The 22,983-nt window shown below is 42.1% G+C and overlaps 1 protein-coding gene across 3 annotated transcripts in view; it reads left to right on the forward strand.

Moving 5' to 3' along the window:
- The window catches only part of aasdh (aminoadipate-semialdehyde dehydrogenase), a 53,719-nt gene that overhangs the window by 3,765 nt on the left and 26,971 nt on the right, over positions 1-22,983 (forward strand). For 2 of the 3 annotated variants that reach the window (XM_067987131.1, XM_067987123.1), the window contains exons 2-5: positions 6,955-7,075; positions 12,767-13,110; positions 15,590-15,782; positions 17,722-17,963. In XM_067987131.1, coding sequence (XP_067843232.1) covers positions 7,067-7,075; positions 12,767-13,110; positions 15,590-15,782; positions 17,722-17,963 — 788 coding nt within the window. In that variant the 5' untranslated portion in view covers positions 6,955-7,066. Of the gene's footprint in view, positions 1-6,954; positions 7,076-12,586; positions 12,603-12,766; positions 13,111-15,589; positions 15,783-17,721; positions 17,964-22,983 lie in introns of those variants that run through there. The other variant, XM_067987141.1, reaches the window with a different exon arrangement.

Genomic DNA, 22,983 nt, shown 5'->3' on the forward strand with positions numbered 1-22,983 from the left:
AGCACAGAGCAGTTGGGCCGAATTGCCTGTTTCTGTGATGTAAATTCTATGTAATAAAAAAAAAATCACAAAGCGCTTTTTTACCCAAAGGATGGTGGAAATATGGAATTTTCTCCCCCAAAAGATTGGATGTTAGGTCAATTGAAATTTTCAAGATGAGATTGATAGATTTTTGTTCGGTAAGGGTATCAAGCGATATGGAGTAAAGATGGGTAATTGGAGTTGAGGTACAGAATAACCATTATCTAATTAAATGGTGGAACAGGCTTGAGGAGCTAAATGGCCAAATCCTGTTCCCAAAGATTCTTAAGAGTCACTGGATGAGTGGAACAGTTTTGGTTCTGTTCATGAAAGCTACATATATTCTTGGATTTATTTGGTATAGACCATTTTTAATGTCCATCTGATTTTTACCTGCAAGACTACTACACGAGATTGGCATTTAAATTTGTACTATTCCATCTAGGACGTAACAGATTTTGCATTTCTGTTGTGGCACTGGGGAAAAAAATAAGATTGTCTATCTTTGGTATGGTCTTATTCTTTGAAGGCAGTTATCCTTAATAGGTCTCACTTTCACCCTGCTTTTCCATTGTTTTATATTCTGATGTGTTTGGATGTTATTTATTTTAATTTTGACAGAAATTTCTTCAAAGTGCAGATTGCCTTCAACAAAACAAGTTGAGAACTGGTCTATAAATGGGTCTGTTATGAACTGTGGAGGATACAGCATCATATGACTTAAGAAACACTATCTCAATGATTTGCCTTGGGCTTTGAGAATGTGAAGCCTATCATAGAATCATACAGCACAAAAGGAGGACATTCGGTCCATCATGTCTGTGCCGGCTCTTTGAAAGAGCTTTCCAATTAGTACCACTACCCCGTTCTTTCCCCATAGCCCTGCAAATTTTACTTTTTGAAGTATATATCCAGTTCCCTTTTGAAAGTTACTATTGAATCTGCTTCCACCACCTTTTCAAGTAGTGCATTCCAGATCTTAATTCGCTGTGTAAACAAAAAAAATTCTCATTTTCTCCCTAGATTTTTTTGCCAATTATCTTAAATCTGTGTCCTCTGGTACCAACCCTCATGCCAGTGGAAACAGTTTCACCCTACCAAAACCCCTCATAATTTTGAACACCTCTATTAAATCTCCCTTTAACCTTCTCTGCTCTAAGGAGAACAATCCCAGCTTCTCTAGTCTCTCCACTTAACTGAAGTCCCTCATACCTGGTACCATTCTGATCAATCTCATCTGCACCCTCTCCAAGGCCTTGACATCCTTCCTAAAGTGTGGTGCCCAGAAGTAGATACAATACTCCAGCTGAGGCCTAACCAGTGATTTGTAAAGGTTTACCATAACTTCCTTGCTTTTGTACTCTATGCCTCTATTAGATACATTGAAACATTTTACATCATTAAATAAATTTAAAACAGAAATAGACAGTTTCCTAGAAGTAAAGGGAATTAGGGGTTACGGGGAGCGGGCAAGAAATTGGACATGAATTTAAATTTGAGGTTAGGATCAGATCAGCCATGATCTTATTGAATGGCGGAGCAGGCTCGAGGGGCCGATTGGCCTACTCCTGCTCCTATTTCTTGTGTTCTTATGTTCTTATGTAAACTACATCGCAAAAACAGGCCATTTGGCCCATCTGGTCTATGCCACATTTATGCTCCACACGAGCCTCCTCCCTATTTCATCCAACCCTATCATCATACACTTCTATTCCTTTCTCCCATGTGCTTATTGTCAATTGTATTCAGGTGGTGGGTGTCAATTGGAGACTCTCGTATCCTTTTTATAGGAGAGCTTAGCTAGGGTGTGGTGTGTGTGTGTAAGGGGAGTCTCTGTGAATAATGGTGTGGAAGCAACTAAAGACCAGGCTCTAGTATCCTACGCTTCACCACATGGCTATCCAATTATAACACCTAGCTTCCCCTTAAATGTATCTGTGCTATTTGTCTCAACTACTCATTGTGGTAGTGCATTTGACGTTCTTACCATTCTTTGGGTAAAGAAGTCCTCCTGAATTCCCTATTGGATTTATTAGTGACTATTTTATATTTATGACCTCTAGTTTTGGTCTCCCCCACAAGTGGAAACATTTTCTCTATGTCTACCCTATCAAACCCTATCATTATCTTAAAGACCAATATCGGGTCCCCCTCAGCTTTCTCTTTTTTTCTAGAGGAAAGAGCCCCAGCCTGTTTAGCCTTTCCTGATAAGGATATCCTCTTAATTCTGGTATCAGCCTTGTGAATCTTTTTGCACCCTCTCCAATGCCTCTATATCCTTTATGTAGTATGGAGACCAGAACTGTGCAGAGTACTCCAAGTGTCACATAACCACATAACTTCTTTGCTTTTCAATTCTATCCCTCTAGAAATGAACCCCAGTGCTTGATTTGCCTTTTTTATGGCCTTATTATGACCTGCGTCACCACTTTTAGTGATTTGTGTATCTGTACCCCTACACCCCTTTGCTGCTGTATCCCATTCAGACTCTTGTTATTCAGGTAGTATATGGCCTCCTTATTCTTCCTACCAAAATGCACTACCTCACACTTATCTATATTGAAATTTGTTTGCCAATTATATGCCCATTCTGCAAGTTTATTAATGTCCTCTTGCATTTTGACGCATTCCTCCTTTGTATTAACTACATCCCCAATTTGGTGTCATCCGCAAATTTTGAAATTGTACTTCCGATTTCCAAATCCAAATCGTTACTGTAAATTGTGAACAACAGTCCCAACACTGATCCCTATGGAGCACCACTTACCATCTTTTGCCAGTCTGAGTGGCTACCTTTAACCCCTAATCTCTGTGTTTTCTGTTTTGTAGCCAACTTGCTATCCATTACGAACATACATACAAACATACGAATTAAGAGCAGGAGTAGGCCACTCAAGCCTGCCCTGCCATTTGATAAGATCATGGCTGATCTGATTGTGACCTCAACCCTATTTTCCCGTCTACCTACTATAACATTTGACTCCTTTGTTAACCAGGAATATGTCTAACTCAGCCTTAAAAATATTCAATGACTCTGCCTCCACCGCTTTCTGGGGAAGGGAGTTCCACAGACTCACAACCCTCTGAGAGAAAAAATTTCTCCTCATCTCTGTCTTAAATGGGAGACCCCTTATTTTTAAACTGTAGCCCCTAGTTCTAGTCTCTCCCACAAGGGGAAAGATCCCCTCAGCATCTACCCCTTTTAATCCCCTCAGGATCTTATATGTTTCAATAAGATCGCCTCTCATTCTTCTAAACTCCAATGTATATAGGCCCAACTTGTCCAACCTTTCCTCATAAGATAACCCCCACATCCCAGGAATCAGTCGAGTGAACCTTCTATGAACCGCCTCCAAAGCAATTATGTCCTTTCTTAAATAAGGAGACCAAAACTGCACACAGTATTCCAGATGTGGTCTCACCAATGCCCTGTACAACTGTAACAAAACATCTCTACTTTTATATTCCATTCCCCTTGCAACAAATGACAACATTCCATTTGCCTTCCTAATCACTTGCTGTACCTGCATACTAACTTTTTGTGATTCATGTACTAGGACACCCAGATCCATCTGTACTCAGAGTTCTGCAATCTCTCTTCATTTAAATAATATACTGCTTTTCTATTCCTCCTGTCAAGTTTCCCACACTATACTCCATCTGCCAAATTTTTGCTCACTCACGTAACCTATCTATATCTCTTTGCAGACTCCGTGGGGGAAAAATTCGATAGGGGCCGTTTTTGGATGCGGGTAGCGTGATATGCTATTGCCTCGCGCCCAATGGCCCCTGCGCAGGCAGGTCACAAATTTAGACCCACCGGAGCACTTACCTGCAATCAGCGTTCCTTTCCAGGCCACGCACGTGGAATCAATGCCATTTGCATTTTTCACCACCAGAGGGTGCGCAATCTCTTAAATAGAGGATGTTTCTCAGAAACCTCTTAAAGGTAGCTGGCACCTGTTATTTGCTGAAAATAACAATCTGCTGTCGGCACGGAGTCTGAACGGAGATCAGACATCGCACACGTAAAACACAGATGTAGGTCCCGTCCCTATGTTTACACATTGATGAGTTATGTTAAAACATTGAATAAAGGTTGCGCGCTACTAAATCCCACATCCTCTAATCTGCACACCAGACCTCACCAATTTGCCGATCTGAGTTGGTACCAGACCTGCGATAGCGTGTGCACCAAGGTTCTCTGCCGATGCACTAGCGATCTTGGGTGCAAGAAGTGGCCAGAAGGATCCTATATCCGCAGGTGGGGGGATGGGGGGGCAAGAGGCCCTCCAGACATATACTCAAAAGGCAGTGGGAGGCAGCGGGGGATGAAGTCAATGCCAGGTGCACAGCATCATGAAAATGGATGCAGTGCAGGAAGAAGTTCAATGCTTTGACATGAGCGATCAAGGTGAGCGAGATCAACTGTCAAGTGGCGTCTTCTACCAACTGCACCACGCACTACACCCCCCATTACCCACATACCAATAAACTCCATCAGTATTCAACTCTTCCAATCAGATGCTTCCTCCCGCCCTTACACATTACCACTGTTACAAGCCGCCCACCCACATCTCACAGGCCACACACACTGGCAGCTATTCAACCATGACAGGCACATCACCCAGACACACATCCCGCTTTCTTGCAGGAGAAGGTGGCCTATATCAAGAGGCAGCAAGTGGCAGTGGCATTTAGCCCCTCAAGCCTGTTCCGCCATTCAGTGAGATCATGGTGGACCTGCGACCTATGTCCATATACTCATCTTAGCCCCATATCCCTTAATACCCTTGGTTCACAGAAATCTATCAATCTCAGATTTAACATTCACAAGTGAGCTAGCACCACCTGCCGTCTGCTGAAGAGCGTTCCAAACGTTTCCCACCCTTTGTGCGTAGAAGTACTTCCTAACTTCACTCCTGCACGTCCTGGCTCTAAATGTTAAGCTATGTCCCCGCGTCCTAGTATTGAAGTCTAGGAGACCTCCAAAAACAGTTACAAATGTCTTGCCAGCCAGAAGCAATTATTCAGCCACTAACCTGTAAATCCTGCATGGTCCCTTTAAATAGTGCTGGTGGGGGGTCCTGCAGGCACTCTAAGACACATTCAGATGGTCGGGGTTAAGACTGTGCGTGAGTTGAGCGTTAAGTCCCAAAATGGTGTCTATCACTTTAAATCAGCATTGCACACTGATTGAAGCCATTTTCTCTTTACATGATTCCAGCGTTTGTTATCTGCGCCTGCGCTAACTCCTATACCAAGAAGGCGTCTGGCGCACGTCACGCAGGAAATGTGCGTGCGCATCCAAGTGCCATCTTGGATGTCGGAGAGGCCGTGTAGCACCAAAACAACGGGCGCTATACTGCCCAATTTAGCGCCCCTTATGTCCTCTTCACAACTTACTTTCCTACCTACCTTTGTGTCATCAACAAATTTAGCAACCATACATTCAGGCCTTTCATCCAAGTCATTGATATAGATCGTAAATAGTTGAGGCCTAAGCACTGGTTCCTGTGGCACTCCATTTGTCACATCTTGCCAACCTGAAAATGACCCATTTATGCCTACTCTCTGTTTCCTGTTCGCTAACCAATCCTTTATCCATGCTAATATGTTATCCCCTACACCATGAGCTCTTATTTTGTGTAGTAGCCTTTGATGTGGCACCTTGTCAAAAGCCTTCTGGAAATCCAAGTACACCACATCCACAGGATCCCCTTTATCCATGTTGCTTGTTACATCCTCAAATTCTGCTATATGTCCCCTGACTCCACATGCTCTGACTGTATTCATAAGTTTACAACAACAACTTGCATTTAAATAGCACTTTTAAGGTAATAAAATGCCCCAAGGGGCTTCACAGGAGCGTTATCAAACAAAATTTGACACCAAGGCACATAGGAGATATTAGGACAGGTGAAAGAGGTAGCTTTTAAAGAGCGTCTTAAAGGAGGATAGAGAGGCAGAGAGGTTTAGGGAGGGAATTTCAGAGCTTAGGGCCTAGGCAGATGAAGGCACAGCCACCAATGGTGGAGTGATTAAAATTTTTATATATATATAATAATGCCACTGCTATCTCCTCCCTAACTTCTTTTAATAGACGCGGATGCAATCCACCCAGACCCGGGGTTTTACCCTCACTAAGTTTGATTAGTTTATCAATTATCTCCCCTCTTTCTATCTTAATGCTTTAATATCTTTTTGATCTCTTTTAATGTCCTGCCACCTTGTCAGTCTCCCTGGTAAATAGCAAAGGAGCTGTTCAGTATTTCTGTCATTACCTGTAAAGGCCAAGATTCCATATGCTTTTTTAACAGCCTTCTGAACTTGTCCTGCCACTTTCAAAAATGTGTGTATGTGAACCCCCAGATCTCTCTGTTCCTGCACCCTCTTTAAAATTGTACCATTTAATTTATTTTGCTCTCATTAATCCTTCCAAAATGCATCATTTCACACTTCTCTGCATTAAATTTAATCTGCCACATGTTTGCCCATTTTACCCATCTGTCTATGTCCTCCTGAAGTCTGCTGCTATCCTCCTCACTACATTTCCAAGCTTTGTGTCATCTGTAAACTTTGAAATTATGCCCTTTATACCCAAGTCCAGGTCATTGATATATATCAAGAAGAGCAGTGTTCCCAATACTGACCCCTGGGAGACACCACTGTAAAAACTTCCCTCCAGTCTCAAACAACCGTTCACCACTACTCTCTGCTTTCTGTCTCTTAGCCAATTTCGTATCCACACTGCCACTGCCCCCTTATTCCCATTGGCTTCAATATCCCAAATATGTGGAGGAAAAACCACATTTAAAGAATGAGTAAGGATCACAGGAAGTGTAAGTGATTTTTATTTCCCCCTTCTGTTAATTATATACAAATGTGAGTGAAATAATGATGTTTAGTGTTACTGTTTCTCTACACTTTCAGAATTCTTCAAGCTGGGGCAGCCTTTTGTCCAATTAATCCAGAATGTTCACCTCATTTATCAGCATATTTTATTCAAAGGTGCAAGTTGAAGTATATCCTTATTCAGAAAGATATGATACAGGTGAGTTATTGAGCTATAAACAGATATGGACAAATAGAATTGATTTTAAAAGAAAGTACAAGCTTGATGTATTTTTGTCATACTGGGAGGTAATTATTGTCCTCATTTTTAAATTAAAAGCTGACACTCATTTTTTTTCAGTTTAAAAATATAGTCATTAAAATGCTTTATTATTTCAGTTCAATAGAATATTAATTTGTAATGTTTATGTGGTGCATTAAGTTTATTACAATTTTATTTTTATTTACAGTCTGTCAGACCTGCTCCATGTAGAGTCCATGGATAATTACTTTATCATGGACTTCCCCATCCCCTCCACCCATTGATGTCTTGGTGTAAACAAATCTAAAGTTTCTTCCCTACACCCCTGAAAAATCAAACAGTGCTAATATCTCTAACTCTAACCGACCCCACCAACAGATATTGATCTAACTTGCTTTTAAAAGTGTCAGTTGACCCCGAATCAGCTACTTTCAGTGGGAGAAGCCTAAGAGGAGATTTAATTCAGGTTTTTTTTTAATTATGAAGGGTTTTGATAGGGAGGAACCATTTCCTGAGGTTGAAGAGTCAGCGACAATAACAGCTTGCATTTATATAGCGTCTTTAACATAATAAAACGTCCCAAGGCGCTTCACAGGAGCGATTTTCAAACAAAATTTGACGCTGAGCCATATAAGGAGATATTAGGACAGGTGACCAAAAGCTTGGTCAAAGAGGTAGGTTTTAAGGAGCATCTTGAAAGAGGAGAGCGAGATAAAGAGGTTTAGGGAGGGAATTCTGGAGCTTGGGGCCCAGGCAGCTAAAGGCATGGCTGCCAGTGGTGGAGCGATTAAAATTGGGTTTGTGCATGAGGCAAGAATTGGAGGCGCGTAGAGATCTCGGAGGGTTGTAGGGCTGGAGGAGGTTACAGAGATAAGGAGGGGTGAGGCCATGGAGGGATTTGAAAACAGGGATGAGAATTTTAAAACCGAGGCATTCCCGGACCAGGAGCCAGTGTAGGTCAACGAGCACAGGGGTGATGGGTGAACAGCACTTGTTGCAAGTTAGGAAACGAGCAGCAGAGTTTTGGATGATCTCAAGTTTATGGAGGATGGAAGATGGGAGGCCGGCCGGAGAGCATTAGAAAATTGCAGTCTAGAGATAACAAAGGCATGGATGGATGAGGGTTTCAGCAGCAGATGAGCTGAGGCAGGGGTGGAGAGGGGCCATGTTACATTGGTGGAAGTAGGCAGTCTTGGCGATGAAGCAGATATGTGGTCGGAAGCTCATCTCAGGGTCAAATAGGATGCCAAGATTGAGAACGGTCTGGTTCAGTTTCAGACAGTGGCCAGGGAGAGGGATGGAGTTTGTGGCGGAGCCCGAAGACAATGGCTTCGGTCTTAACAAAATTTAGTTGGAGGAAATTTTTGCTCATCCAGTATTGAATGTCTGACAAGCAGTGTGACAAATCAGAGACAGTGGAGGGGTCGAGGGAGGTGGTGGTGAGGTAGAGCTGGGTGTCGTCAGTGTACATATGGAACCTGAAGTGTTTTCGGATGATGTCGCCGAGGGGCAGCATGTGGAAGCCAAGGATAGATCCTCGTTGGATTCCAGAGGGAACGGTGCGGAAGTGGGAAGAGTAGCCATTGCAGGTGATTCTCTGGCTACAGTTGGATAGATACGAATGGAACCAGGTGAATGCCGTCCCACCCAGCTGGACAACGGACGAGAGACATTGGAGGAGGATGGTGTGGTCAACTGTGTCAAAAGCTGCAGACAAGTTGAGCAAGATGACGAGGGATAGTTTACCACAATCACAGTCATGAAAGATGTCATTTGTAACTTTGATAAGGGCTGCTTCAGTACTGTGGCAGGGACAGAAAGCTGATTGAAGGGACTCAAACATGGAGTTGTGGGAAAGATGGGCTTGAATTTGGGAGGCAACAACGTGTTCAAGGACTTTGGAGAGGAGAGGGAGGTTGGAGGTGGGGCAGTAGTGTGCAAGAACAGAGGAGTCAAGGGGAGGAGGGTGATAATGGCAGATTTGAAGGGGAGGGGGACAAGGTGTCATCAATTTAAAATCCTCACTAAGAGTGAGGAGAGAGGTTAGTAGAAATTTGTTCACACAGAAGGAGACATTTCTTTACACAGGGTTGTTGGAGCTTGGAATGCTTTGTTTGAGACATTTGGGTAGAGTTTCTGCTTTGGGCACAATCGGGAAATTGCGCTGGTTAGCTTACAATTCAAGTTTTTGATAAAATTCATTTGCATAATCACGTAAAATCTTCCATGAACCAGCGCAATTGGGCAGCTGAACAGAGTGTAATCATTTTTTTTTCCATTAAAAAGTATTCATTGATGTATTTAAGTGCGGTAACCTGGTGCTGTTTTATTAATACAGCTGAAAATGGGTTTATCACAAAAAACAAGTATTTTTAATAAGTGTCCAGTCCTCCACCTGTGAGTAACCTGATTTAAAATGACTTAAAAAAATTACACTGAACCGTTTAATAGTTTCATTGGTGTACACTAGTCAGTTTCTTAGTAAATTAGATATTTTTTGATATGTAAAAACTTTTAAAATGTGCCTACTAGTGCCTGTGCGCCTAAGAAAATGAGCGCAATTTGAAGAGCCTTTCCTAACCAGCGCAATCAGCGGAATCTCGCATTGTTGACTAGGGGTGCGGCCAGTTCTGTGGGCAGAGCCCAAGCTGTCAAATTAAATCTTAAACCAGTGTAAAAGATCATGAAAAACACAAACATAAATGTTTTAGGGCGTAACTTACGTTTAAAATTCCCTAATCTTTTGTGCTGTTTCGGCCAATTTCGCTCGCATTGTGCTGATATTACTAGCGGAAACTCTAGTCCAATGTATCTTTCATGGGAAAATTGGATAAATGTTTCAAGCAGAGGAAGATACATGTTCTATGAGGAGAGAGCAGGGTGGTAGGATTATTTTGATTTATCTAGCAAAGAACCGAAAAAGACAGGGGCCAAATGGTGGGCTTCTATGCTCTAACCATGCTTGATGTTTATGAATTGTATATTTGTGTCCTCTATGCTTGAGCTCGATGTCAAAGTTAAATGGTTGCCTTTCTTCAACCTTGTCTATGCTTTTCATTATTTCGTTATTGGGTCGTTCATTAATCACCCGTTCTCCAGAAGAAATAAGTAATTTGAACCTTTCTTTATAACTTACTTCGTTAAGATCTTGAATCATCTTTGGTCACACTTCTCCAAGCCCTTTTCAGTGCATCACTATTCTATTGAAGGTAAGGTGCCCAGAACTACACATCACATTCCAGAATTGGCCTCATCAATGATCTGTACAATGTCAGTGCAACACGTTCTGACTTGCAGTCTAATGCCCTTCAAATGCTTCCAGAAATTGATTTGCCTTATTGATACCTACTACGCACTGATCTATTTCTTTCAGGGTATGATCAATGATCACACTCAAGTTCTTCATTTTTTTAACCTCTGCCAGCAGAGTCCTTTTCATGTTATAATTTTGTTATTTTTAGTTAATTTTGTTAGTTTGTTTTATTTGAAAACCAGTTTGGGTGGGACGTTCTTCCCTGGAATTGTAGTCGTTTTGCCCCTTCAAAGTAAGGCTTTTATGTTTTAATTACTTTTTTTGTTTTCCGTTCAACCTTATGTCACCCACTAAACGTTCTGTTTCTCTGACTCCAGCATTTTGGCCATTACTCCTCTCATTCCTTTGTCCCAGCACTGGCTCAAAACTCTTCTCTAAGCAATCCTTTGGGCACCCCTCCTAATCTCTCCTAGCTAGACATCGGTTTTCCAGCTGTGAAGTACCTTGTAAAGTTTTTTTTACATTAAAGGCACTATATAAATGTAAGTTTTTTTTTCAACATTACTAGTTTGGATGGCCCAACCCTCCCTGAAATTTGTGGTTTTGGCTATTTAGTGGTGAATATTGATAGAGTTGGATCTAGCCCAACCCCACAATTCCTACCAACACAACTTAAAATAGGACCGTTTCATGTTATACGGAAACTTTCCAGTGGATACCCTTGTCTGGAAGGCTCAGCTACTCACTGACTTAACCAGCTGAGCCATCGGAAAGCTCTTACATGTTGCATCTGGATTTTTTCACACAAGTGGGAACTGGGCTCTTCTAAGGCAGGAGAGGTATGGCAATAATAAATGGTGCATATTTGGTTTGTGAAGCCCAGACAACTCTGTTCTATTTTCTCTTATATTTTCCAATTCATTGTTTTTTCCTGTTTGAATTTTGTGAGCCCAAAGAGTTGGAAAAGGCTGTTCCTAGTGCTTTTACCTCATTTGTGAATAAACCCTAGGTTAGAACTTGTAGATCTACTAATGTCCACAGTTTGACATGCATGCAAATTAGTAGGAGCATTGATTGAAACTTTATAAGTCACTCACAAATCTCCATGATATATACCTAAGCAGCCCATGTGGAGAAAAAGGTTTGTACACTCCTGTTGTAAAGCATCATTAAACTGAACCAAATAGGATGCCTGTTACTGTCTTGTCTCAATACCACTTGGCCTGTGCCCCGCTGCTCCATTCTGTACAATTCATTGTTTCGAGCTGAGAATTCTATACAAGGGCTGATTTTATATGTGCGACCCCAGGACTGCATGTCAAGAAATTACAGGTGCACTTGGAAGATTATGGGGAGTGCACCTGAAATTTCCTGATATGAGCTCCTGTTGGCAAGGCTGTCTGCCAAGCGTGCAATTTTGTAAAACTGCCCTTGTAGGCCCTGTGAACAAAGCCACTGTTCAGGATGTGCCTCCTTGATTTTCAAGTATCCAATTTTTTTTTAAGTAGAAGTGAATATTGTAATCCATGGTAAAATGCTATTCTAAATGAATGTGGCAAAGTCTAATTTGAATATCTTAATTTTTTTTTAAATGCTGGCTACTGCTTGTATCAGCACTCCTGACTAGAGCAAATAGAGATTTTGAGCATTCATGTCACTGAGACCAATTTCTTTATAGAAAAGTTTTTTTTAGTTTTAGTGCACAGATTGATTGCAAATAAATTGGGATTGTCTCCCTTCCAAATTGTGCTATAATTTTTTTTAAGTTGCTGTATTGTGTTAATATGTTTTCCACTTTAAAAACATATCCTTTAAACACAGTTTTTCTCTTTGGTGTTCATTTTTTATTTGCACCTTTGTGAAGCGCCTTGGGACTTTTTTCTATATTAAAGGTGCTATATAAATGCAAGTTGTTGTATCCGTTGATCAATCAACTCAAAGGACAATTCCTGAGAAGAGAATAGTTATCGATGTGTTCTCTCAGCAAGTTAAACTTTTTATCTGTATCAGTATTCATATATGGTTGAGCAGAATTATGTTTTTTTTTTAAAGCCCATATGTCACCCCACAACTCCCAGTTAGAATAGTTCAAGTTGTTTTCAACAGAAACATAATTTTCATTTCATATACAGCATAAGGAAATCTTCCATCAAGAGCTTTCTCTAAAAATCAAATTCTAAATATCAGTCCAACTGGAGAGGATCTTTGTAGCCATTCTCATCTACACATCAGGTTGCTTTCTTATTTATTTATTTCTGATCTTTGTTTTTCTATAGCCATATAAGCCCTAAATTGGTGTAAGAATTATTCAAAACGAATTATGGATTTTTGATTTCTGGAAGAAACTAATTTTTACAAGTTAATAACTAATGTACTATTATAATTTTACATTCCAGAAGTTCAAGGACTCGCTGTCAACATGGTTGTACATTGATGTTGAATATGATATACCAACGCTAAACATAGTACTTGTGAAGATTCAGTGGAAGATGACTAATGTGGGTTCCCTAGGTTCTGAAGCCAGAAATGAAGAAAATGACATTTGCAGTCAAATAGGAGATTTAAAAGAAGCCAGATTGGAAACTACTGAAGAACATAAAGAAAAACATGCATGTGAATATGCAGACTGCCAGAGACATGGGTTTGTGGCATATATTTTGCAAACATCGGGTACTACAGGAACTCCAAAAATTGTTCGAGTACCTCATCAGTGTATTGTGCCTAACGTACAGCATCTCAAGTAAGTTTCAACACAAGGCATGATTGCCGAACTCTTTGGGAATGACTTGTTATTAATATTAACATATCATGGTTATTAATGCTTGTTCCAGCTATAACAAACTTAAATCACAGATTAAGTTTTGTTATGAAAAATAGTGTAGTAAAAGGAAGGGTAGTGTCAGGCAGTTATCCATTACAGGATACAGATGCAATTCATTACCTTTAGAGAATGTGCCTAGTTCAGTTGGATTAATTTCTTTAAGTTGTTGTGAATTTGTCAAATCTATTAAGATGAAACTGGCTTTACATTTGGGCTGATTAAGTTCAATACAGACAAATATAAGATCCTGCACATTGAAGTAAAAATAGGAGACACAGTGTAGGATAGAACTTGCCATGGGGGAAGTTCCGAGGCCTATGCAAGTTAATTGACTTGCCACTCACCATGTCTAGGAAATCTGAGGTTTGCAAAAAGTGACATTGTCTTCTGACATATAGGGTGAGTACAGATTCCTCCAGAGGTCATTTCGAAGCTGTATCATGTTCTGGTCAGGTCACATCTGGAGGACTGCTTGCAGTTTTGGACAGTGCAACTTGAAGGGACCAACTGGGACCTAGAGTCAGTGTGGAGGAGAAAAGGCTGTTCTTTTTCCCCCTCCTCTCCACTGTTAGAGGAAGACCTAAGAGGTGCAATTTAGTACGGTAAGGCTCTTCAGCCTCCAGAGAAGACGTCTCAGAGGAGATCTTATAATGGTATGTAATAAATAGGATTGAGAAAGTAAAGTCCAAACGATAGTTTCAGATATGCAAAGAGAGCAGGACAAGAGGCTACAGGTTCAGGGTTGTAAAGGAAAAACCTAGGACCAACTGCATAGAGGGTGATTGATAGGTGGAATGGGTTGCCAGGAAGGGTGATTCAGTCCAGGACACTGGTCTCATTTAGGAAACAGCTAGATGTTGTAATGGAAAGATGGTAGGTTTAGTAATCTGGAGGAATGAGCTCAAATGGGCTGAAGAGTCTTTTTCATCTGACCCTATTTTGTGATCGTGTAACTGTTTAGCATTACTTAGGCTGCAAATTTTAAAAGGCTTCATGCCAAGGCTAGACCTTTAGCACCAGCAAAGAAGTATGGTCGTGGTTTAATAGTTAATGATTTGATGGACCAGTGGGCACACTGAGACTAGATTGGAACAAGAGTTTCATTTATTCACAGTGTTCTATTATTAATTTATATTGAAAGTATTCTATCCTTTTTTTTCGATTTAAAAAATCAAATCACGCTTCTTATCACATTTTTCACTGACAACATTCATTGTAATCTTGTTGACTTCACTGCATAATCTATCTTTGGCCCCCTTGGAAGCTCAATTTGACCCTGTGAAGATCTATCCTTGGCCCCCTTCTATTTCTCATCTACATGTTGTCCCTCGACGACATCATCCGAAAACATAACGTCAGGTTCCACATGTACGCTGACGAGACCCAGCTCTACCACCTCCCTCGACCCCTCCACTGTTTCTGATTTGTCACACCGCTTGTCCAACATGAGCAAAAATTTCCTTCAATTAAATATTGGGAAGACTGAAGCCATTGTCTTCGGTTGCCACCACAAACTCCGTTCCCTAGCCACTCACTCCATCCCTCTCCCTGGCCATTGTCTGAAGCTGGACCAGACCGTTCGCAACCTTGGCATCCTATTTGATCCTGAGATGAGCTTTCGACTGCATATCCGCTCCATCACCAGTCCGCCTACTTCCTCCTCTGTAACGTTGTCCATCTCCGCCCCTGCCTCAGCTCATCTGCTGCTGAAACCCTCATCCGTGACTTTGTTATCTCTAGACTCAACTGATCCAATGCTCTCTTGGCTGGCCTCCCATCTTCCACCCTTCATAAACTTGAACTCATCCAAAACTCTGTTGCCCATATCCTAACTTGCACCAAGTTTTGTTCATCCATCACCTCTGTGCTCGCTGATCTACATTGGCTCCCGGTCTGGGAATGCATTGATTTTAAAATTCTCATCCTTGTTTTCAAATCCATTCATGGTCTTGCCTCTCCCTATCCCTACCTCCTTCAGCCCCACAACCCTCCAAGATCTCTGCGCTGCTCCAATTCTTGCCTTTTGCGCATCCCCGATTTTAATTGCTCCACCATTGGCGACTGTGCCTTCAGCTGCTTAGGCCCTAAGTTCTGGAATTCCCTCCCTAAGCCACTCAGCCTCTCTACCTCTCTCTCCTTCTTTAAGATGCTCCTTAAAACCTACCTCTTTGTCTAAGCTTTTGGTCACCTGTCCTAATATCTCCTCACGTGGCTCGGTGTCAATTTTTGTTTGATCGCACCTGTGAAGTATCTTGGGACGTTTTACTACGTTAAAAGTGCTATATAAATGCAAGTCATTGTTGTTATATAATATCTTTAGAGATGTTAAACTTAAAGATACCTCATTATTGCTGCTTTATTTTTCAATTTTTGTTCTATTTAAATTTTTGTTTTGCAGGTCTATTTTTGAGGTTTCATCAGATGATGTAATTTTTATGGCTTCTCCACTGACTTTTGACCCCTCGATTGTTGAAATGTTTCTTGCACTGTCCAGTGGCGCTACTCTGCTCATTATTCCACCAGTCATTAAAATGATGCCAAAGAGACTAGCCAACGTTCTTTTTAACCATCACAAAGTTTCTGTTATGCAGGTATGGTGGTATAGATTCACTTAGAAGTTTGCAAATTGTCATTCTATACTTCACGAATCATTAGCTTGCAATTTATTTGTACACTAAAAGTATGTAGTGTTTTTCCAACCAGAGACCTGAAGCTTTATAGCAGGCCATGCCAAAAAGGACAGCAGAATGTTAACAAATAGCTCAGCTGGTAATTGCACATGCCCATTGTGGAACTAAGCCATAGAGACTAAGAAGATTCTGGTTTGATCCTTAGTCTATGCTGAGGGTGGGTGTAGGAGCTTTCATGCTCCTGAGCTAAGAAGAGGAAGGAAAGCAAACCAGGTTACTGCCTTGGATTGCTGCCCAGTAAGCCCTGCAGGAAAGTGCACTTATATGTGGTCATAAGACCTTTACATTCCATCAGGCTAGTCTCAAAGTCTGGAAAATACCAGCTACCACTCTTTCACTTGTATCTCCCAATTACTTCCTGTGCCAAATGTTCATCCAGTTCCCTCTGGAATTTATCACCGTGTTCTCCAAGTAGTCTGTTCCACATATTCACCAAACTGTAGGTAAAATAATTTAAATCTAAATTATCTGGCTACCTTTCCTTTTCTGACCTTGAGTACACTATTCTTTGTTTCAGAGTTTGATTATATCAAACATATTAAAAGTTTCAGTTTATCTATACACCTTGATATCTTGCATAATGCAAGAAGCCCTTCCTTGAGATTTTTCTTAAGTGTAAATATTCTCAATTTTCATAGCCTTTCCTGGTAGCTCAGGTGCCTAATCTCATTTAATAATTGCCTTTCCCTGCACCCTCTCCAAAGCCAAGATATCCCCACTATAGGGGCAAGACCAATGCTCTATACAAACTCAACCACTACCTGGGACCTCTGCTTTATCCTCTGACTGTATATCCCGAAATATTGTTTGCCGTCATTATTCTTTTTGCACAATGCACTGATAGCTTCAGTGATCTATCCACCAGTATCCCTAGATTCCTCTCCTGTGTGGTGGCCTGTAGACTGCAATCATTTAATTTATATTCCAACTGCTTATTCCCTTTTTGTAACACCGTTACTCTTTTAATTACTCGTTTGGTGTCCATACTTAAGAAAAGACATACTTGCTCTCGAGGCAGTACAAAGAAGGTTCACTCGGTTAATCCCGGGGATGAGGGGGCGGACATATGAGGAGAGGTTGAGTAGATTGGGACTCTACTCATTGGAGTTCAGAAGAATGAGAGGCGATCTTATTGAAACATATAAGATTGTGAAGGGGCTTGATCGGGTGGATGCGGTAATGATGTTCCCAAGGATGGGTGAAACTAGAACTAGGGGGCATAATCTTAGAATAAGGGGCTGCTCTTTCAAAACTGAGATGAGGAGAAACTTCTTCACTCAGAGGGTGGTAGGTCTGTGGAATTTGCTGCCCCAGGAAGCTGTGGAAGCTACATCATTAAATAAATTTAAAACAGAAATCGACAGTTTCCTAGAAGTAAAGGGAATTAGGGGTTACGGGGAGCAGGCAGGAAATTGGACATGAATTTAGATTTGAGGTTAGGATCAGATCAGCCATGATCTTATTGAATGGCGGAGCAGGCTCGAGGGGCCGATTGGCCTACTCCTGCTCCTATTTCTTATGTTCTTAATCTGTTAAATCATATTTGGCACTGGGCTTGGCTGTGATCCCCACTCCTGTCAAATAGCCCACTGATACTCGCTGTCTAAGTTCACGTATAAGGAATGATCACTTGGATGTTACAGAGGATAGTCAGAATTTTTGGAACTGGAGCTCAGCATGAGACTGCACCTTCAGGAAAGGAGGGACGAAAGTTGGGGATCAGGGAATAAATAGTAGTAATAAGGCAACTATACATATGGCATATGCACAGGTGGATATAGCTCTTTTTGTTGCCAATCTTGAAATATTCTGATTATTTAATTCCCTTCTCTTTCTCCAGGCCACTCCAACATTGATCAAACGGTTTGGATCAGAAGTCTTGGCATCAGTAGTGCTTTCAGTCAATACTTCACTACGTGTGTTAGCACTAGGGGGAGAAGCATTTCCTTCACTATGTGTACTCAAAAGCTGGCGAGGCGAAGGAAACAAAACCCAAATTTACAATCTTTATGGGATTACAGAAGTGTCAAGTTGGGCCACATACTACAAAATTCCTGAAGAAACCCTGTGTAGTGCCACTAGGTTGTAAATCTGTTTAATTTCTTATATGAAAAGAAAGAGCTTAGGATGTCCAAGAGCACTTCACAATGAATTTATTTCTTTCGAAGTGTAGTCACTTCTTTTATATGTGGCACCATTTGCGCAAGCAAGGTCCCACAAACAGCAATGAGGTTAATTTGTTCTGGTGGTGTTGGTTGAGAGTTAAATCATAGTAGGAGCACAGGACAGCACAGGATGAGGCCATTCGGCCCATTATGCCTGTGCCAGCTCTTTGAAAGTTATCCAATTAGTCCCATTCCCCTGCTCTTTCCCCATAGCCCTGTAAATTTTTTCCCTTCAAGTATATATCCAATTCCCTTTTGAAAGTTACTTTTGAATCTGCTTTCAGGGAGTGCATTCCAGATCATTACAACTCGCTGTGTTAAAAAATGTTTCCTCATGTCGCTTCTGGCTCTTTTGCCCATCACCTTAAATCTGTGTCCTCTGGTTACTGACCTATCTGCCACTGGAAACAGTTTCTCCTTATTTACTCTGTCAAAACCATTCGTGATTTTGAACAGCTCTATCAAATCTCCCCTTAATCTTCTCTGCTCTAAGGAGAACAACCCCAGCTTCTCCAGTTTCTCCACATAACTGAAGTCCCTCATCCCTGGCACCATTCTATTAAATCTCTTCTGCACCCTCTCTAAGGCCTTAACGTCCTTCCTAAAGTGTGGTGCCCAGAATTGAACACAGTACTCCAGCTGAAGCCTAACCAGTGTTTTATAAAGGTTTAGCATAACTTCCTTGCATTTGTACTCTATGCCTTTATTAATAAAGCTCAGGATCCCATATGCTTTTTTAACAGCCTCCTTAACTTGTCCTGCCACCTTCAAAGATTTGTGTAGGTTCATCCCCAGGTCTCTCTGTTCCTGCACCCCGTTTAAAATTGTACCATTTAGTTTATATTCTTCTTCTCATTCTTCCTACCAAAATACATCACTTCACACTTCTCTGCGTTAAATTTCATCTGCCATGTGCCTGCCCATTTCACCAGTCTGTCTACGTCCTCCTGACGTCTGTTGCTATCCTGCACATTGTTTACTACATTTCCGAGATTCGTGTCATCTGCAAACTTTGAAATTATACCCTCTAGACCCAAGTCCAGGTCATTAATATATATCAAAAAGAGCAGTATCCTAATACTGACCCCTGGGGAACACCACTGTATACTTCCCTGCAGTCTGGAAAAACAACTGCTCACAACTACTTTCTGCTTTCTGTCCCCTAGCCAATTTTGTATCCACGCTGTCACTGTCCCTTTATTCCCTTGGGCTTTAATTTAGCTAACAAGTCTATTATGTGGTACTTTATCAAATGCCAAGTGAAAGTCCATATACACAACAGCAACTGAACTACCCTCATCAACCCTCTCTGTTATTTCATCAAAACTCAATCAAGTTGGTCAAACACGATTTTCCTTTAACAAATCCGTGCTGACTTTCATTTATTAGCCCATACTTTTCCAAGTGCCAATTTATTTTGTCTCGGATTATTGTCTCTCAAAGTTTCCCCACCACCGATGTTAGGCTGACTGGCCTGTAATTGCCTGGTTTATCCCTCTCCCCTTTTATGTAAGGAATCTTACAACACCAGGTTATAGTCCAACAGTTTTATTTTAAAATCACAAGCTTTCGGAGATTATCTCCTTCGTCAGGTGAGTGAGTGAAAGGTTCTCAAATCGCATATCTTATATTAGGCTGGGACACGATCACACCAATCAAAGGTGTCGTTGCTGTTCAGACAGGTTAGCCACGGAATACAGTACTGAATACACAATGGGTCAGATTACTAAGCCAGAGAGAGAAAGAGACCCGAAAGGCAGAGAGAGAGAGAGAGAGAGAGAGAATGCCCAGTTGTATTAAAAACAGATAACATTTTTTTTCCTGCTGGTGGGGTTACGTGTAGCGTGACATGAACCCAAGATCCCGGTTGAGGCCGTCCTCATGGGTGCGGAACTTGGCTATCAATTTCTGCTCGACGATTTTGCGTTGTCGTGTGTCTCGAAGGCCGCCTTGGAGAATGCTTACCCGAAGATCGGTGGCTGAATGTCCTTGACTGCTAAAGTGTTCCCCGACTGGGAGGGAACCCTCCTGTCTGGCGATTGTTGCGCGGTGTCCGCTCATCCGTTGTCGCAGTGTCTGCAATGTCTCGCCAATGTACCATGCTCCGGGGCATCCTTTCCTGCAACGTATGAGGTAGACAACGTTGGCCGAGTCACAGGAGTATGAACCATGTACTTGGTGGGTGGTGTCCTCTCGTGTGATGGTGGTATCTGTGTTGATGATCTGGCATGTCTTGCAGAGGTTGCCGTGGCAGGGTTGTGTGGTGTCGTGGACGCTGTTCTCCTGAAAGCTGGGTAATTTGCTGCGAACGATGGTCTGTTTGAGGTTGGGTGGCTGTTTGAAGGCGAGTAGTGGAGGTGTGGGGATGGCCTTAGCAAGGTGTTCGTCATCATCGATGACATGTCGAAGGCTGCAGAGAACATGGCGTAGTTTCTCCGCTCCGGGGAAGTACTGGACGACGAAGGGTACTCTGTTGGTTGCGTCCCGTGTTTGTCTTCTGAGGAGGTCTATGCGATTCTTCGTTGTGGCCCGTCAGAACTGTCGATCGACAAGTCGAGCGTCATATACCGTTCTTACGAGGGCGTCTTTCAGCGTCTGTAGGTGTCCATCGCGTTCCTCTTCGTCTGAGCAGATCCTGTGTATTCGTAGGGCCTGTCCATAGGGGATGGCCTCTTTGATGTGGTTAGGGTGGAAGCTGGAAAAGTGGAGCATCGTGAGGTTGTCCGTGGGCTTGCGGTAGAGTGAGGTGCTGAGGTGCCCGTCTTTGATGGAGATTTGTGTGTCCAAGAAAGAAACCGATTCTGAGGAGTAGTCCATGGTGAGTTTGATGGTGGGATGGAACTTGTTGATGTTATCGTGTAGTCTCTTCAGTGATTCTTCGCCGTGGGTCCATAGGAAGAAAATGTCATCGATGTATCTGGTGTATAGCGTTGGTTGGAGGTCCTGTGCAGTGAAGAAGTCGTGCTCGAACTTGTGCATGAAAATGTTGGCGTATTGGGGTGCGAATTTGGTCCCCATGGCTGTTCCGTGTGTTTGGGTAAAGAACTGGTTATCGAAGGTGAAGACATTGTGATCCAGGATGAAGCGGATGAGTTGTAGGATGGCGTCTGGAGATTGGCTGTTGTTGGTGTTGAGTACTGAGGCTGTTGCAGCGATGCCGTCATCGTGGGGGATACTGGTGTATTTATGGACAGGGATGTAACATTTGCAATCCTCCAGTCCTCCAGCAACATCCTCATATCTAAGGCGGATTGGAAGATTGTGGCCAGAGCCTCCGCAATTTCCACCCTTACTTCCCTCAGTAACCTAGGATTCATCCCATCTGGAACGGGTGACTTTTCTACTTTGAGTACTACCAATCTTTTAAGTACCTCCACCGTATCTATTTTTATCCTATCCAATATCGCTACTGCCTCCTCCTTTACTGCTACAATTGCAGCATTCTCTTCTGTAGTGAAGACGGATGCAAAGTATTCATTTGGTGCCCCAGCCATGCTCTCTGTCTCCACAAGAAGATCGTTTTTGTCCCTAATCGGTCCCATGCTTCCTTTAACTATCCTTTTACTATTTATCACTGGATTGGGGGTAATATTCTGGCATGGGTGGAGGATTGGTTAACTAACAGGAAGCAGAGAGTTGGGATAAATGGTTCATTCTCGGACTGGCAACCAGTAGCCAGTGGTGTTCCGCAGGGGTCGGTGCTGGGTCCCCAACTCTTTACAATCTATATTAACGATTCGGAGGAGGGGACCGAGTGTAACATATCAAAGTTTGCAGATGATACAAAGATGGGAGGGAAAGTAGAGAGTGAGGAGGACATAAAAAACATACAAGCGGATATAGACAGGCTGGGTGAGTGGGCGGAGATTTGGCAGATGCAATACAATATTGGAAAATGTGAGGTTATGCACTTTGGCAGGAAAAATCGGAGAGCAAGTTATTATCTTAATGGCAAGAAACTGGAAAGTACTGCAGTACAAAGGGATCTGGGGGTCCTAGTGCAAGAAAATCAAAAATTTAGTATGCAGGTGCAGCAGGTGATCAAGAAGGCCAACGGAATGTTGGCTTTTATTGCTAGGGGGATAGAATATAAAAACAGGGAGGTATTGCTGCAGTTATATAAGGTATTGGTGAGACCGCACCTGGAATACTGCATACAGCTTTAGTCTCCATACTTAAGAAAAGACATACTTGCTCTCGAGGCAGTACAAAGAAGGTTCACTCAGTTAATCCCGGGGATGAGGGGGTGGACATATGAGGAGAGGTTGAGTAGATTGGGACTCTACTCATTGGAGTTCAGAAGAATGAGAGGCGATCTTATTGAAACATATAAGATTGTGAAGGGGCTTGATCGGGTGGATGCGGTAAGGATGTTCCCAAGGATGGGTGAAACTAGAACTAGGGGGCATAATCTTAGAATAAGGGGCTGCTCTTTCAAAACTGAGATGAGGAGAAACTACTTCACTCAGAGGGTGGTAGGTCTGTGGAATTTGCTGCCCCAGGAAGCTGTGGAAGCTACATCATTAAATAAATTTAAAACAGAAATCGACAGTTTCCTAGAAGTAAAGGGAATTAGGGGTTACGGGGAGCGGGCAGGAAATTGGACATGAATTTAGATTTGAGGTTAGGATCAGATCGGCCATGATCTTATTGAATGGCGGAGCAGGCTCGAGGGGCCGATTGGCCTCCTACTGCTCCTATTTCTTATGTTCCTATGTTCTTGTATGTTTATAAAAGACTTTTGGGTTCCTTTTATGTTAGCTGCTAATCTAGTCTCATACTCTCTCTTTGCCCCTCGTTCCCTTTTTTAGATCTCCTCTGTACTTTCTGTATTCAGCCTTTAATGTTTCCTTCCTGGTTGGGCTGGAAACACACTGTTCCAGAAAGTTCTCTGGAACACATTTCAGGAATTCCTCCCCCTCTTTGCCCTTTATACT

Source organism: Heptranchias perlo, chromosome 1 (genome assembly GCF_035084215.1).
Source record: "Heptranchias perlo isolate sHepPer1 chromosome 1, sHepPer1.hap1, whole genome shotgun sequence".
Classification (NCBI taxonomy): domain Eukaryota; kingdom Metazoa; phylum Chordata; class Chondrichthyes; order Hexanchiformes; family Hexanchidae; genus Heptranchias; species Heptranchias perlo.